Genomic DNA, 17875 nt, shown 5'->3' on the forward strand with positions numbered 1-17875 from the left:
GCAATGCATCCAACAAAATGTATAGGATTGAGTCCATATGCAGGAGGACAAAGGAAGAATGTGACTGATATAGTCACTAATAGGAGCATGATCTTGTAGTATCCACGTGTCAAAATGTTACCCTCCCACGCTGGAACCCAATCCAACTTGTAAAATATAAAAATGATCAAGTGACACGTTTCAACCACTGGTTGGCTGAAGCCATATCCAACTTATCCAAGCAGAAAATGTCAGATAAGGTGTTGCCCAAAATCACTCTACATCACAGAAACACAGAACAAACTTGAAAAATCATCATCCACCACCATAGCCAAAAATATTAATTCCACCTCACTCACATAGAAACCAATTGGGAAAACAAAAATAAAAGTTTTAAGAAAAGAACTGAAATACCCAGTTTTACACTTAGGCAGGGTTTTTTTTGGTTAAGAAAATGGCCCAAGCAATGGCATCAATGGCTGGTCTACGTGGCTCCTCTCAGGCTGTTTTGGAGGGTAGCCTTCAGCTAAGTGGCTCAACCAGGTTGAACGTAAATGGGACTAGCCGTGTGGCCATGACAAGGCCAGGGCTCACTATTAGAGCCCAGCAGCAAGCTGAGCCTGAAACTAGCCGCAGGGCTGTTCTTGGTCTAGTTGCTGCTGGTTTGGCCACAGGGTCTTTTGTTCAAGCTGTGCTTGCTGAGGCTAAGCCCATCAAGGTGGGTCCACCTCCTCCTCCATCTGGTGGATTGCGTAAGTCTTTCATCCATCTCTTGCTTTCTTCAACATTAGCTTTTGATCAAGATATGTCAATTAAGGAGGCAATAAAGAAAATGAATTTTGATAAAACGAACGAAAAAAGAATACATGTAGTTGACCTGACACTAATCTATTGTCGATCTTAAATATTTGTTATTGTTGTTTTGTCATGAGCTAAATAAGAAATAACTAGTGACAAGTAAGTCAATAATATATTATTTGAAGTTAATGAATGCCATATAGGAGGATCATATTCTCACCTCTAAGTTTTTCCTCTAGCTTCTTTCTTCAAATTAATTAGAAACTAATATGAAAAAAACAGTGATAAGTAAGCTACTTGTGAACACCTTAGAGTCAGTGCTCAATAGAAATAATTCAATACAAATACTGTCATAGCTTAATATCTATTGAGGTTGGTGAATTCCTAGGACCAAATATTTCTAATGACCAAAATATTGGTTTATTAGGTTTACACAGTAAGGCTAGTGGCACAAAATTTTTACAACGATTGAGATGGTATATTGTAATTAGTGTATAATAAAAGTAATGTCTATGAGGGTGCCATGTAAAAGTGAGGTTACACCATGCACAACTTTTACAACCCAAAACATTATGAAAATATGTTCTGAGAAATGTTGTGTTTCTGGCATTAGTCCAGGTTTTTTTAACTAACCTAGGTACTAAGCATGATTTCTAAGTCAAGCTTAATTTTTTGAGATCAATCTGATACATGCACATCCATTTGGCGGGCTAAGAAACATTACTAAAACCAAATTCACAGTTATATTGTTGCTAGGAACATATAAAAAAATTTAGCAAAATTAAGATTCATTTTTATACATTTTGGCAGCTGGAACTCTAAACTCTGATGAGGCAAGAGACCTTGATCTGCCATTAAAGGAGAGGTTCTTCATTCAACCATTGACCCCAGTTCAGGCAGTTCAGAGGGCAAAGGAGTCAGCCAAGGAAATTGTTGGTGTGAAGGAATTTATTGATAAGAAGGAATGGCCCTTTGTGCAGAATGATCTCCGTTTGCGGGCAGGGTATCTCCGGTATGACCTTAACACTGTCATTGCTGCTAAGCCTAAAGATGAGAAGAAATCCCTCAAGGACCTCGCTGGAAAGCTCTTCCAAGACATTGGCAATGTAAGTTGAAAAGTTTACTTCATTTTTCGGATCAGTAGTCTGATTATTCAATTTCTATGTACTTATTTGTTGTGATGTTTTTCCTACAGCTTGACCATGCAGCAAAAATTAAGAGCACCCCAGAAGCAGAGAAGTACTATGCCGAGACTGTATCTACCCTGAATAATGTTCTTGCCAAGCTTGGTTAGGAAGAATTAAAATGTTCTGATGTAAACTTCTTCTTTAGAAGTTATGAAACAATTTCTTTAATGCTATCTTAAGGGAATCTGGTTGGAAAAACTACTGCTTTTATTTTTCAATTTCTGATACTCTTTTATTGCATGCTATTCTAAGGATTGAAATGTGAGTCTGTATAAGTAACAACTATCAGACTCTGTGTTGCTTGATAGGATGAAAAAACTAGGCAGAAATTCAAGCACTTCTACTTCGCTTCCTAAACAAATGATACAATTGACCTTTTAAAAATTAAGGAATCTGCTGTCATGTTTGATTTGCGAAGATGTTGCACATCAATGATGCTTAGATATAAGGATTGCCTTTTCATCAACCCAAATGACCAGCATTTTTAATTACAGGTATACAAACTTAGGAGCCTAGGAGAGTGGGGAGCAAAAGCAATCAGTTCACTTGCACCTCCTGATTGAATCTCAGCTCTAGTTGGCATTTGGCAGAACTAGACTCAAGGGCAACCTTCATAATCATAGCATTGAACTGATACTTGATAAACTAACAATTATCATCCAAGTTCATTTTTGTTGTCTTGGGCTAGCAGGGTGCCTCAGGAGAAATACTTGTGTATACATCTTGTCAACTCATAGCAAGTAAAACCCCAGAAATAAAAATTATAATAAGCACTTCAAGTAGCATCAAGACATCTGTTACCAAGATACTCATGTTGTTATAATGAAACCATAAAGAATTCTACAAGCAATTGTAGGCTATGTACTATCATCAGAAATATTTTCTAACCAGCTATATGAGCTATGCAACAAATTTCAGAGTGTTGCATGGTTTAGAATCCCTGTTTATTATACATAAAAATTCTTAAAACTGTGGGAGCACATAACATTCATCCATAGACTTTGTTATGTCTGTCTTTGAGTTTAAAAACAGATGCAATTACTCCATTTTCATAAGCAAGCAAAAGAAAGTAAATTAAACAGTAGAAATAAACTGCAAAACCAAATAATAAGTGTAATGAAGTTATTAAAGGGGGTACTTGTTTGTTACAAAAGGCACATCATCAGAGGAAGCTGTGTATATGTAACCTACCAAGCCTTAAAAACAGAAAAGAAAAACATGAAACTAAGATAACAATGCCTAAAATCTTAATTTAACTTTGAAAACCCTTTGTGGTTATTTCTTCACTGGTTGCATTCCTTTCAGATTTATCAAACTGGAAGGGCCAACGTAGAAACCACATTTTTCCATTTTAGACGCCTCAGTCTCCCATATTATGCAATTAATTTTCCCACTTTCAATATTGTAAGCCATAAATCTCTTGTCTTTTACCCAAAACCATAAATCACCATTCTGAGCGAAAAGAGGAACAAGATCCTCCATCAAATTTGGAGTGCTGTTCGTGAATGCCAAGGGAGTAACAATCTTCTCTTTACCCCATTTGAGCTTCTTGTAATCTTCTAACACAACGACATTGATAACCTCTTCCACTCTAACAGCAAAAGATATACACCCATTCCAATCTAAAGCCCAAACTTTTTCCCAATTTGAGAACAATCCTTTGGGCATTATAGTACTCTTAAAACTCTCACTCTCCAAATCAAGAGATACCATCTCTGCACAAAAGCATGTTCTAACCTTGTTTAACTTAATGCAGTGAACAGCCTCACCTGCTGACACAACCATAATTTTCTCTCTTTTCTTGTTAGCATCATTTAGGCTAGGGAAATTGATAGTTCTCCATGAGTTATCACTTCCAATGGTAAGAATTTCACAACCTTCATTTCCAGTTTCCTCATTATCATTATATATAGAGACCAACTTATAGCAACCAGTAGATGGAACAAAGGAGAATGTCATACCAAAGTTATTTTTATGTGGGTCAGGCAGTTCAAGCATTTGACGGGTGGCATTATTCATTATGAGGAATTTATTGGAGGCAATTCTTTTCTTTAGCAACATGCCATTGCAACCACAGATCAACTGGAAATTATCCTGGCTATTGGCAGGAGGAGTAATAGGGATTTTATTGTACGAGCACTTGATTCTATGTCCGCTCATATGCTTTTCAATGAAGTGACAATCTTGAGTTAAAGTGTACCATTGCCTGCAAACACACTTCATTCTCAGTACATATTTGACTGGCAGCCAGCTCAGAATCTCCATAACGATATCTAAGGGAATGGACTGTTGTGTAGCAGAGATGGAGATTTTTTCATGGCTCTTTTTAGTTACAGCAATCTCTGGCTTTGCCCTCATTGTTTCTTTTATTTGCAATTCTTGTGCGTTCTTCATTTGATGTTTCAAGACACCATGGAGATGAGCAGCAAGTAAATTTGAAAAAAATGTTTACCATGATGCTCTTAAGAGACACTCCTCAATCTGCTCCTGTAGCTTACAAAACAAAAACATGGAATCAGCTTTTTAATGTCAATCAAAAGAAAATGATTTATGTACAAAACACAAACTCAGTGTAGGAGAACAATTACAACGTTATGAACTTCATTGGCCAACCTAAATTCTATTGCAATGGACACTCCTAAAAGACAAGCATTCAGAGATTAATTCTCACATGCAATGGCAAAAGTTTCAATGCTCTTTAAAACTAAAAAGGGTGCAGTTATGTTACGACCCAAGTCGCCACGACCACCTCGACCTCGACTAGCAGTAGCACCACGTTTACCACGGGGAGCGCTGTAACTATCTTAAATATAAGATTACATCTGATTAAATTTATGCTTACGTTCTATTATTATTTGTGGGTCTTAAATATGATCTTTACATGTTTCTCAAAAAAAAAAATGATCTTTACGTGATAGAAATTCCATAGTAACAATGAGATAGAGATAAACTTAAGCAATCCTAAAACAAAGAGATAAGATAATCAACTAACTTATCTAACTTTTAGTGGTGGGGATATCACTAGGAAAAAAGGCAAGTGTTTTTTTACACTAAGCACAAAATAATAAACAAGTAGAGCTCTTTGAAATTGCTTTACAGTGCACCCCTACTCTTTAAAACAAAAGAACAGAACAGAAACTTTTATGCGGCACAAATTACTTGTAGAAACTACCTATAGAATGTATAGTAAAATTACATTCGCGTGTAAGGCAAAATATTTCCAAGGAGATACAGCCAAAGCTAGCAAATACCTATATCCAATATTTACAAATTCTTGTTCAAGAAATCATTACGAACAACAAAAACCAAAGACCAATAGACAGAGGAATCCTCTTGAATAATCCCAAACGTGATGGACAAGACTTTTCCTTGTAGAGAGGATCTCTCATTAACGCGCGTATCTTCTGGAATTCTTCTTATACTAGGACTCCTATTTCCTTTGGGATTCTACTAGGATTCAGGTGTGTGTAGCAAGTATTTCAAGTCAAGGTTTCTGCTATGCCTTGGGCTTTCCCACTGTCGGCCCATGGGCTAGGATCCGTCAAGCCCAACATAACGAAGGTCCATCATGCCAATTTTTACCCTTTCAGTTGCCCCCTTCGCCCTATGGTCCGTCATGCTTTAGTGAACGAACCAATAGGGTGACGGTTCAATATTCTTGGGGTTGACGGTTTAAGGTTCTTGGGGTTGATGGTTTAAGGTTCTTGGAGTTGACGGTTCTCCAAGAGGACGATGCAAACTGCGATCATTTGTTGACAGGTTGTCAAGCATTTATGAGGTACAACACGTGTCACTTTTTGATTGGATTTTCCCCCGGATCGAAGCGTCGCTTCGTCTTCTGTGCATTTCATATATATATATATATATATATATATCACACTTCTCCTCTTTCATTTCTGCACTTTTTAGCTAAAACATATTGTTAGACCGCCATCGTCAACCTTGTCAGAGAGCGATCCGTCAAATAGCTGTACCCGTCATCTATACAACCGTCGACCTTCAGTTACTCAAACTTGGTGAGTATTATTATTTTTACAAGTCCTGCATTTGTACTTTCATTTTCCTAGACTTTTATACACACCGGTCATCACTCCTAGATCCGTCAGTCTTAGGTTTTGTTGTCACTTGTAGGCAATGTCTAGTGCATCAAGTAATTAGTCAGTAGTTCTTGATGGGGCGGATTAGGAGGAAGTATACCCGTCCGGTCATAAAGACTAAGAGAGTCCAGGCGAAGAAAGGAGTTCGTCCGCCTCTTCCTCGTCCTCAACAAATGAGGATATGGAGATGGCTAAACTAGAAGATATTTCTGATGACGGCGAGGATCAACCATTGAGATCCGTCATTGGTGCTGATGGACTTAGGGAGTTCATCATGCTACCAGAGTGGATGGTGCATAAATTCACATCCGTCATCAAGGAGAAACACTTCAACACATTTAGGGCTAATTTTCAAATTCCAGACTACATTCCAATCCGTCTACCCTACATATCAGAGAAATGTTATTATATGGGGGTAGAAGGTGTCGGAGTGTACGAACATATGCTGAAGGCGGGACTCAGGTTTCTGCTAAGTACCCTACATAGAGAACTTCTAAAGTATTTGGGTCTGTCCGTCACCCAGATATCCCCGAATGCCTGGAGGCTCTTCATAGCAATGGAGATTCTTTATGGTGCTATGACAGACGGCGCTAGGAGGCTAACAGTGCATGAATTCCTTCATTGCTACCATCCAGATGAAATTGATAGCTCAAGGGGAATGTATAGTTTTGCTAGTAGAAGTCCGTTGTTAAAGGTCATATTTGAAACACCCGACTCAAATAGAGATTAGAAGAGTCGTTACTTCTTCTTAGAGGGTGACGGGTGGATGGGTTGTCCAGGCCCGTCGATTCAACTTGGGGAGTACTAAATCCATCCCGTATGCATCCGTCCTAATTTGTAGATTCTTTTTATATTCACTCAGTTATGGTTTCTCCATCTCTTTGAACCGCCCATTTCTTCTACAATTAGACGGCGTCCACAAGTTAGTATTGAGAAGTTTAGTTTTCTCAAGAAGATTTTTTCAAAGACCAAGTCGAAGGAAAGGACTTGGGCAAAGTTGGTAAATCCAGATACCATTCATTGGTATTGTGACAGTCCTAAACCCACGCCAGAAGCCGTCAGATATAACGCCAAAATTCACAGACGTAAGTCCATCAATCTTCATCTTCCATAAAAGGCTTTAACTTTTTTAGTTGATAACTTCATCTGTCCTTCTTCATAGAAATGGACGATGCTAAAAGGAGGGCGTTGATCAAATCACAGGCTGCAAAAAGAAAGGAGTCCGGAGATGTGGCTCCTAAGGGGATGGTTCCGTCCATTAAAAGGAAGCAGCAACCATCCAAAGGGGACCGTCCCCATAAGCAACAAAAAGTCTCTCTGGAACCCGCTGTGGGGTTGATGGCTAAGGGTACAAAGATCGTCACCCCAACAAAGCATAGGTCAGGCAAGGGCTTAATGAAGGCCCCGTCCACTAACCAAGAGAAGCCACCTCCTCTCCTTCGTGACGACTCCAGATATGCCTTGGAGAAACTTTCATCTATTATCACGTCGGAGGACTACGAGGATTTGGGCAATCACTCGATGGAGGCAATGGGGGAGACGGGTCTCTTTACTGTTGCACAGGTAATCTTTGTCCGTCAACTTACGCCCATCCACTCCACCTAGTTTTTGTCTAACCCTTCTAACTTGTTTGTTCCAGTCCCTGATTATAATGAAAGGCCTAATGGATTGGTGCCTTAACCGTAAGGCGGCTCTGGAATGTGTGCGAGCAAAGGCAGAGCAGACGGAGGATGAGCTGAGTTAACTTAACAAGTGGAAGTCCACTATGGAAAAGAAGTTTGACCTTTCAGAGCAGGTGAGGAAGGATCTTGAGTAAAAGACGGATGAAGCGAGGAAGGCCCTAGAGGTCAAGAATAAGGAGATCTAAGACCTGAAGGAAAAGCTCCGTCAAGCTAAGGAGACAGCAGTCCGAGAATATCGTGATTTCGACACTTTATTGTTCGGGATGGGAGAATCATTCCTACAAGGTTTTGATGACGCGCTCTGTCAATTTAAGGAAGCCTACCCTGCCCTAAATGTGTCCATGATAAAAGTTGACGACTAAGCCCTGACGTTTGCTATGCCCGTCGCCTCAGAGAATACAGATGACCTCTTTGCTGAGGATGCAGCGCCAGGCGCCGGAGAGTCAGCCCAAGCTCAGAATGTCCAAGATGCCAACCCTAAAGAGTAGATAGTTTTATTTATTTATTTATTTATTATTATTTTTTTTTTAGAACAATCCGTCATTAATTCTGTGTACTGAACAATTGCCCTTTGAGGGTTTTATCTGTCAATGTTGCTTTATTTCACAATTTTATGCCTACTTTATCTATCTTTATTATTTGAACGAGATGTATAAATATCCGTCCCCTTAAGTTGTCCATTATATGGAGAACCGGCCATCTTTATGGATTGTACATAATTTCAATTTGTGGATGAACCATCATCCTCAAATACTTTGTAGTTTATCCCGTCCTTATGGTTTTTGGAATTTTAAACTTATGGGATAATCTGTGTGGTCGGCGGGCTTGTATCCATCATTTATGTGGACTTAGAGAACTTGTTGTTATCTGTCCATTTTATTTACTTGAAAGTTTCATCCGTCTGGGATGATCTGTCCAACTGGTAGACTTTGTATATTAACTGCCATTTTTATGGGCTTAGTGGTTTCACCCATCCGGGACTACCTGTCCAGTTTGTGGATTTTGTTCTAACCGTTCATTTTTATTGACTTAAGGAGTTTTCACCCGTCAGGGATGATTCGACTACTTAGTATACTTTATTTGTCATCCGTCCATTTTTATGGACTTCGACTATCACCCATCTAGGATGATCCGTCCATCTTATAGACATTGATAATAGTTTCCAATCTATAGATGGTCCGTCCACTATAGGGGCTTGATAATAAATTCACCCTATTGGTGACCTGTCCACTTTGTGGACTTAATGACAGTTTCCGCCCTATGGGTGGTTTGTCTACTTTGTGGTCTTGATAATGAACTTGCCCTATGGGTGATCCATCCACTTTGTGGACTTTGATAGTTTTTAGACCCTTTAAAACAATTGATTTAACCTAGATAATTAGCAAAGTTGTTACTTAGTCCAATTAAACAAGTCTAGGTTATACAATAACAAAGATCAAATCATGCAAAGTAGCGGAAAATAAATAACATAAGATATGATCACCCAGGAAACCAAACCGATAAAAACCTGGAGAGGATTTGACCTAGCTATCCTCAAGGTAAACTTGAATCCACTATCTTGAAAGAATCGAAGTTCATACAATAAGACTTATAAGCCTCCACGCTCGACTTCTTATTACTACCAACCAGTAAAACTTACTGACACGACCACGTGCAAGCTCCGAATCCACGGACTCCTTCTTTCTTGGATTCACCACCAGATACAAGCACACCCGCTTATGTTTTCTTTAAACTTTAATGGCAGCAACTGAATTGATCATCAAGGTGTAGATAAATCTTCTCCTTGAAAATCCTAAATTTGTGTAAAGGAAAGCTCCTCTAGATCTCACAAAAGATTTACACAAACTGCAATTATGAGCAACACTAAAACATGGCTAGGGTTTGCCTTTTATACTTAGGACAAATAAGAAACCCTAAAAACGGTTTAAAACACTTAAGGCTGAGTTGGAAAAATCTGCAGAAAATTATTCTACCCGAGCTTCAATCGATCGAGCCTGTCTTTCGATCGATCGAGCTAGGCCGAAAGGCACAATGCTTTCTTGCTTTAACTAGATTTCAACTTTACATAAAAGTACAACTTTGAGCTAGACTAAAACACTTCTAAACACATTGTTTTGATCATGGTTTGCCAACAATATAAATTAGAGTTCTAAATACATAAAATCCTAAGACTTTAGAACCTAACAGACTTGATAACAATTTCCACTCTATGGGTGATCCGTCCAAGGTTGTCAATTCCATACTGTACCGGCCGGTACGGTCGAAATATACCATACCGGCCAGCAATCCGGTACGCTTGATCCCCCTGTTTCGTACCAGAAAAAATACCGGCTGTACCGGCATCGTACCGGCCATACCGGCGAAATCCGGCTGTACAGGCCTGTATTTGGATACCGGACCAAAACATGAAAAAGCCCCTGTTTTGTTAATTTTGACATTTTTCAAGGGTAACATGGTAATTTTCCTAAATCCTAATTCTAAAACCATAGCACTACCCAGTACCCGCACAGCCCTCTTTCTTTCTTTCTCTCTCACGCTCTCTCTCAGCTGCTCTGTGTCTCTCACTCTTTCAGCCACTCTGTCTCCACTCTTTAGGCAGCTCCACTGCTCTGTCTCTCACTCTTCGCTGCTCTGTCTCTCACTCTCTCGACCACTCTGTCTCTAGGCTGCTCCGCTGCTCTGTCTCTCACTCTCTCAGCCACTATCAAGTAAAATTTTGTCTTAATTTTTTCTGTGTGGAATTGTATTTCATGTGGAATATGATAAATAACAACTTGATTACTGTGTTCATGAATTGATAGCAAAATTGATTATTGTGTTGGTACTGTGTTCATGAATTGATATATATTGTTGTTTCATTCTTGACTTTGGTTAGCTTGAAATATTGGGTTAGTAATTTACAACTTAGTATGACTATTAATAAAAAGGTAACTAGAGTTATTAACAAATAATTGATGGTATATATGCAGTGTGAATTATGATTGAAAATCAGTCAAGTGTAGCATCTGGCCTAGCTGTAAGATCCGAGGATCCAGCATAGGCTTATGGCTGTGCTGTGCCGGATGCAAGAAATAACACCTTGTGTACTTTTTGTTGTAAAATAATAAGGGGGGGAGGAATTACTAGGCTCAAGTATCATTTAGCTGGGATTCTGGGTGATGTTGAAGCATGTAAAAAAGTATCTGAAGATGTAAAATGGCAAATGAAACAGTTGATTGAAGATTTAAAGAAAAGTAAACAGAAAAAAAGAAGAATGAATAAAGAAATTGCAAATCCCTATGATGTAGAGGAGGAGGAGGAGGAGGATGATCATCATCATGATGAAGGTAATAATGATAATGAGAGAGGGGGTTCAAAGAGTCATTCATCAGTTAGTAATTATAACACCAAGGGGAAAGAAAAAGTTGGAGAAAAGTCAAACATTAAATCCTTTTTTGCTCCAAGAACAAAACCTGGTTCTCAACCATCCATAAGGTCTTCTTTGGCCTCAAAGCAAATGGTTGAGAAGGCAAGAATGAATTTTGCAAGATGGTGGTACCATGCTAATATACTTTTCCATGCCGCTCACTCTGTGTATTATCAAGAAGCTTTAGATAGTGTAGCAGCTATTGGGCCTGGTTTTAAGGGACCTTCTTATCATGACTTAAGGGGGCCTTTATTACAAAAACATGTGGGTGAAATGAATGATTATCTCTTAGATGTGAAAAATGATTGGAAAGTTTATGGGTGTTCAATAATGTCAGATGGGTGGACAAATCAAAAGAGAGCTCCAATCATTAATTTTTTAGTGTATTGTCCTAGAGGTATCATGTTTCTTAAATCCCTTGATGTGTCAGGCCTAACAAAGGATGCAGATACATTGTTTATGTTGTTTGATAAAGTTGTTCAAGAAGTTGGGCCTAAGCACTTAGCACGTTGTGCAGTTCATTACAGATAATGATTCTTCTTACAAGTCTGCAGGAAAGAAACTAATGTAGAAATATGGGACATTCTATTGGTCTCCTTGTGCAGCCCATTGCATTGATTTAATGTTGGAAAATTTTTCTGATCGTAGATATTTTCCTATCATTGATGAAATCATTCAAAAGGCTAAAAAGGTTACCAAATTCATATACAACCATGGCAAGATTTTATATTTGATGAGAAGCGACTTCACTAATGGTAGGGATTTGATTCGTCCAGCCATCACAAGGTTTGCAACTGAGTTTTTAAGTCTTCAATGCTTGACTAAGTTCAAGAAAGAACTTAGGCAAATGTTTACTTATGATCAATGGGTCGAATCTCGACATGCTTTAGATGTCATGGGAAAGGAGATGGCTGCAATTGTTTTGGAAGATAAAGAGTTTTGGTTACAATGTCAACAAATAGTGAAGATTAGTGAGCTTTTGGTTAGAGTACTACGTCTTGTAGATGGGATGAAAAACCATCAATGGGATACTTGTATGAGGCAATGGATAAAGCAAAGGAAAATATAAAAGCAAGGTTGAAGAATAAAATTTCTTCATATATACCATTTACTAGTGTCATTGATGCTAGATGGGATAAACAACTCCATAGTCCATTGCATGCAGCAGGTTGTTATCTCAACCCTAGAATCTTCTTTAGGCCTTCATTTAAGAAGCAAAAAGATATTACAAAAGGTCTACTTAGTACCATTATAAGGCTAGTTTCTGATCCTGATGAGCAAGACATTCTTAGTTCTCAAATTGAATCATACAAAAAGTCTTTAGGTGACTTTGGAATGCCTATGGCAATCCGCCAACGTGAAAAACTAAGTCCAGGTATGCTATATGTATCTATACATACATACATACATATATATATATATATATATATATTTCATTTGAAAGTTTGTTATTTGCTTTGTACTAAATTAATAATTTCTTTTATTTTTGGAAGTTTCTTGGTGGGAGCAATTTGGAAATGACACTCCAGAATTACAAAAGTTTGCAATTCGAGTGCTAAGTCAATGTTGTAGTGCAATTGGTTGTGAAAGAGCTTGGAGCACATTTGAGTTTGTCCATTCCAAGAGGAGAAATAGGCTTGAGCATAAATGTTTGAAGGACTTGGTGTATGTTCGTTATAATCTATTGTTATGAGAAAGGTATGTTTTTAAATATATTCAATTTTTATTTTGAATGATTAGAAAATGTCACCAATGTATGATGTTGATTTTGGTAGGAACATTAGAAGGACAAAGGATTACTTGGATCCTATAAACCTTGATAATATTGATTTAATGGAGGATTGGGTAGTTGAGGAATCTGAATTTCTGTTACTAATTGAGGAAGATGTGAATTGGGATAGCATTGAAGAACCATTAGCAACAATGACTTTAGAAGATGATAATGATGATGATGATGATGTTGTTGTTCTTGATGAGGAAGATGGTGAAAATGATGTTGTGTTGACAGATGCTAATACTCATGTATATTATGGTCCTGATGTAAATCCTTTTGAAGGATGGGAGTAGATCCTATGTAATTTGTTTTCTTTGTTTGTAATGAACAATTTTATATTGTGTTTTTTCTTTTTTCTTTTTTTCTTTTAGTTGATGTTAAAGTTTAAAACTATGAATTATTTGTTCTTAATTGAAGTAATGTTTTATGGTAAACATGAATTTTTGAGGTATTGTTTTATGGTAAATAGAGATTTTGTATATGTGTGTGTATATATGCATATATTAAATATATAAAATAGCGGTAAACCCGAAACGGTATATCAGTATTGACCGGTATCCGAAATATATCGTACTAGTGGCCAAACCGGTACGGCCTCCAGTATGGTATTGACATCCTTGGATCTGTCCACTTTGTGGATTTGGTAATAATTTCCACCCTATAGGTGATCCATCCACTTTGTGGATTTGGTAATAATTTCCACCCTATAGGTGGTTTGTCCACTTTTTGGACGTTGTTTTCTCTTGTTCATTTTTGAACTTTGTGAGAATCCAAGTAGAAAAACACGGTTGTGTCTGAATAATTCCTCTTTAAAAATAAAATACATTTTGTAGGGAAAAGTACCTGCCCCTTTGGGCTTAAAAAGGCACAAAACATTGTAGCAAAAATTGTCAAAGGAAAACTTGTAATTGTAACTAAAATTAAATAAACTGGGAAATTAGGAATCATCACTGTTCTTCATATTATCTCTACTGGTAGTATTTTCATAGATGCTCCATGTTCCATGGGTGCTACAACTTTAATCCGTCCAGCGTCTCAGGGTGGTAGGTGCCCCTCCTCTACCATGATGTGATCTTGTAAGGTCATTCCCAATTGGGGCCGAGCTTTCCTTGCAAAGGATCTCTAGTGGCGCCCATTACCTTCTGTAGTACATGATCACCGACCTAAAAGTCCCTATGCCTCACTTTGGAGTTGTAGTGTTTTGCCATGAGATTCTAATAACGCGCCAACCTCTGCTTTGCTGCCACTTTGACTTCGTCCACTAGGTCAAGCTGAAGGCATATGGCCTCTTCGTTCTTATCCTTGTCGTAGTTCTCCACCCGATAGCTTGTGAGTCCTACTTCTGCAGGAATGACAGCTTCACTTCCGTATACTAGTTGGAATGGTGTTTCTCCAGTGGGTGTTCTTGCTGTAGTCTGGTATGCCCATAGAACGCTTGGTAGTTCATCCTGCCAGATACCCTTTGCCCCCTCAAGCCAGGTCTTGATTATCTTGGGCAAGGATCGGTTCGTGATTTCAACTTGCCCATTAGCCTGTGGATGTGTGGGCGATGAATAGTGGTTCTTGATCCCTAGCTCCGAGCAGAAGTCTCTGAACGCACTGTTGTCGAATTGCTTACCGTTGTCAGAGACCAGCACTCTGGGTATCCCGTACTTGCATATGATATTTCTCCAAACAAAACTTCGGATGTTCTTCACCGTGATGGTGGCTAAGGCTTCTGCTTCTACCCACTTAGTGAAGTAGTCTATGCCAACTACCATGAACTTTAGCTGTCTGACCGCCATCAGGAACGGGCCCATGATATCTAGTTCCCATTGTGCAAACGGTCAGGGTACCGTCATAGGGGTCAGTTCTTTGGACGGTCGCCTGATGAAATTGCTGAACCTCTGACGCTTGTCACAAGACTTAACATAAGCTTACGCGTCGTTCAGCATTGTAGGCTAGTAATATCCTGCTCGGATCAACTTATGTACAAATGACCGTGCGCCCGAGTAGTTTCCGTAGATACCTTCATGGATTTCTCTCATTACGTAATTTGCTTCCTTGTGGCCTAAACACCTCAGGTATGGTCAAGAGAACCCTCTTTTATATAAGCCATCTTTTATCAGCACAAACCGTAATGCCTGAACCTTCAACTTTCTTGCAGTGTCCTTCTCGTCCAGTAACACACCAATTTTCAGATAGGATATCAATGGCGTAGTCCAATTGCATTTAGAGTCTACTTCCTGCATGCTCACTCTGTCATCGATAAGTGAGGAGAGTTGAACGAATAATAATACCTGTTCAGGGACAAGCATAAATTCGGCTGAGATAGCTTTTGCTAGATGGTCGGCACATTCGTTTTCTTCCCTTGGGATCTGAACGAATTTGACTTCGAGGTCACCGATTCGGTATTTTACTTCTTCTAGATACCTCTTCATTCTTTTGTTCTTACACTTGTAGTCACCATTGATCTAACTCGTTACCACCTGTGAGTCGTAATGTACGGCCATGTTTTCTGCACCTGCAGCCTTTACGAGGTCTAGCCCTGCCACCAAGGCTTCATATTCTGTCTCGTTGTTGGTTGTGGGGAAATCTAGTCGGATCATATACTGGATCTTATCTCCCTCCGAGGTTTGGATCACCACGCCAGCTCCTCTGGCTCGTCTATTTGAAGATCCGCCCATTCAAATATTCCATTGTCTCTTCTCCTCTGCCCCCTGGTCGTCCACGATGGTGAATTCGACGATAAAGTCAGCCACTACCTGCCCTTTCACAGTCGTTCACAGACGGTATTGTATGTCAAACTTGCTAAGCTCTATTGCCTACAAAGCCATTCTTCTTGCTGCCTTTGGACTACTCATAGCTTTTCTCAAGGGCTTGTCTGTCAAGACAACGATGGTATGCACTTGGAAGTATGGCTTAAGTCTTCGCGTTGCGATTATCAACACGAAAGCCAACTTCTCCATCTGAGGGTACCTTTCTTCTGCCCCTTGGAGTGCTTGGCTAGTAAAGTAGACTGGTTTTTGAGATCCATCTTCCTCTCTTACCAAAGCTGCACTTACAGCAGCTTATGAAATGGCTAAATATAGGTAAAGCTCTTTTCCTAGCTTGGATGGACTGAGCAATGATGGAGATGAAAGATATGCCTTTAAGTCATTAAATGCTATCTTGCATTCGTCCGTCCACTCGAATGATTTCTTTAGAGTGCAGAAGAAGGGTAAACACCTGTCCATCGCTCTTGAGACGAACCTGTTCAGGGCTGCGACTTTTTCGTTCAAACTCTGGACCTCTTTAACCATCCTTGGTGGCTCTAACTCCATTGTGGCCCGTACCTTCTTCAGGTTGACCTCCGTACCTCTTTGGGACACCATGAAGCCCAAGAATTTCCCCGCTGTCACTCTGAACGTGCACTTGTTCGGATTCAGCTTCATTTTGAACAATCGGAGTACGTCAAAGGTCTCCCTAAGGTTGTCTAGGTGATCAACTTCACGCAGACTCTTTACCGACATGTCGTCAACGTAAACTTGTACGTTCCTGCCAATCTGGTGTACAAACATCTTGTTCATTAACCATTGGTATGTTGCCCCAGCGTTTTTAAGTCCGAAAGGCATCATCTTGTAGCAAAATAATCCCTGGCTTGTAACAAAGGAGGTCTTCTCTTGATCAGATTCGTCCATCTTAATCTGATTGTAGCCCGAGAAAGTGTCCATGAAACTTAGAAGCTGGTGTCTCACAGTTGAATCTACCCAGTTATCTATCCGTGGGAGTGGGTAGCTGTCTTTAGAGCAAGCCTTGTTGAGGTCCATGAAATCTACGCACATCTTCCAGTTTTTGTTGGCCTTTTTAACCATGACGACGTTTGCCAACCAGTCGGGGTAATATACTTCTAGGATGAAATCTGCTTCTAGTAATTTTCGAACTTCCTCCGCTATGGCCTTGTTCCACTCCTGGGCGAACACTTGTTTCTTTTGTCGAATTGGAAGGAATGAGGGTGATACATTTAACTTGTGAACTATGATTGAGGGGTCAATTCTTGGCATGTCTTCATGACTCTAAGCAAACACGTCTTGGTTATCTCTGAGGAAAGTCGTGAGTGCTTGGCGTACCGGCCAACTAGCTAGTGTGCCAATTCTAGCCGTCTGCTCCGGCCGTGAGTTATCAAGGTTCACCTCTTCCAGTTCCTCCACTAGTTCTACTAGTGCTCGTTACTCTCTGACACACATCGTTTGCTGTTGATCTTCCATCTCTAACATGGCAATATAGCATTCCCGCGCTGCTACTTGATTTCCTCGCAGTTCTCCTACCCTGTAATCTGTTGGGAATTTAATCATCAAGTGGTATGTTGAAGTCACTGCCTTCTAGGAATTGAGAGTGGGCCGTCTGAGAATGGCATTGTAGGCGAACAAGCAGTCGACTACGAGAAACGTCACCTCTTTAGTGATCTACTGGGGATAGTCCCCTGCTGTCACAGATAGTGTGATTGCGCCCAAAGGGAACACCTTCGTCCATCTAAATCCCACGAGCGGGGCATTCGTTAGGGTTATCTGTTCCCTATCAATCCTCATCTGCTGGAATGCCGGGTAGTATAGGATGTCTGCTAAGCTGCTGTTGTCGACAAGGACCCGATGCAAGTTATAATCTCCTATTTGCAAACTGACCACAAGTGCGTCGTCATGCGGACGGTGAAGTTTCCGAGCATCATCTTCTGAAAATCCGATGACAGGGTTATTTATTCGCGGCATTTTAGGTACAAATCTTGTAAGTTGGACGCTATGAACCATTCTGAGGTAGGTTTTGCGGGCTTTCTTAGTAGATCCGGCAACGGTTATGCCTCCTACGATCATTCTTATATCCCTTATAAGTGGTCTAGGACGCTCGTTCTCCCGTCGTGGGGCCTACTCCTGGGGCGGATCGGTTCTTTCCTTGTTGACGAACCTTTATAGCTTCCCTTGTCTAATAAGGGCCTCTAT

The 17875-nt window shown here is 39.8% G+C and overlaps 3 protein-coding genes across 3 annotated transcripts; 2 read left to right on the forward strand and 1 right to left on the reverse strand.

Moving 5' to 3' along the window:
• The first annotated feature begins 248 nt into the window (after positions 1–248).
• On the forward strand, positions 249–2266 carry LOC115972799 (oxygen-evolving enhancer protein 3-2, chloroplastic-like). The gene is made up of 3 exons (XM_031093049.1): positions 249–731; positions 1588–1883; positions 1973–2266. The coding sequence occupies exons 1-3, from the start codon at positions 434–436 to the stop codon at positions 2069–2071; spliced, it is 693 nt and encodes a 230-aa protein (XP_030948909.1). The 5' UTR covers positions 249–433; the 3' UTR covers positions 2072–2266.
• An 859-nt stretch (positions 2267–3125) lies between these two features.
• LOC115972777 (F-box protein At5g65850-like) lies at positions 3126–4322 on the reverse strand. The gene has a single exon (XM_031093031.1). The coding sequence runs from the start codon at positions 4320–4322 to the stop codon at positions 3240–3242; it is 1083 nt and encodes a 360-aa protein (XP_030948891.1). The 3' UTR covers positions 3126–3239.
• Positions 4323–12172: 7850 nt separating this feature from the next.
• Positions 12173–13216, forward strand: LOC115972779. Its single transcript, XM_031093032.1, has 3 exons — positions 12173–12524; positions 12643–12818; positions 12890–13216. Exons 1-3 carry the CDS (start codon positions 12173–12175, stop codon positions 13214–13216), a joined length of 855 nt encoding a protein of 284 aa, XP_030948892.1.
• Positions 13217–17875: the final 4659 nt, after the last annotated feature.

This window comes from Quercus lobata, unplaced genomic scaffold (assembly GCF_001633185.2).
Source record: "Quercus lobata isolate SW786 unplaced genomic scaffold, ValleyOak3.0 Primary Assembly Scq3eQI_73, whole genome shotgun sequence".
In the NCBI taxonomy this organism is placed as follows: Eukaryota; Viridiplantae; Streptophyta; class Magnoliopsida; order Fagales; family Fagaceae; genus Quercus; species Quercus lobata.

Coding starts and splice junctions, on each gene's coding strand:
- LOC115972799 (XM_031093049.1), top strand. CDS start 434: ATGGCCCAAGCAATGGCATCAATGGCTGGTCTACGTGGCTCCTCTCAG. Junction 732..1,587: donor TCCTCCATCTGGTGGATTGC/GTAAGTCTTTCA, acceptor ACATTTTGGCAG/CTGGAACTCTAAACTCTGAT. Junction 1,884..1,972: donor TCTTCCAAGACATTGGCAAT/GTAAGTTGAAAA, acceptor TTTTTCCTACAG/CTTGACCATGCAGCAAAAAT.
- LOC115972777 (XM_031093031.1), bottom strand. CDS start 4,322: ATGAGGGCAAAGCCAGAGATTGCTGTAACTAAAAAGAGCCATGAAAAA.
- LOC115972779 (XM_031093032.1), top strand. CDS start 12,173: ATGGGATACTTGTATGAGGCAATGGATAAAGCAAAGGAAAATATAAAA. Junction 12,525..12,642: donor ACGTGAAAAACTAAGTCCAG/GTATGCTATATG, acceptor TATTTTTGGAAG/TTTCTTGGTGGGAGCAATTT. Junction 12,819..12,889: donor GTTTGAAGGACTTGGTGTAT/GTTCGTTATAAT, acceptor TTGAATGATTAG/AAAATGTCACCAATGTATGA.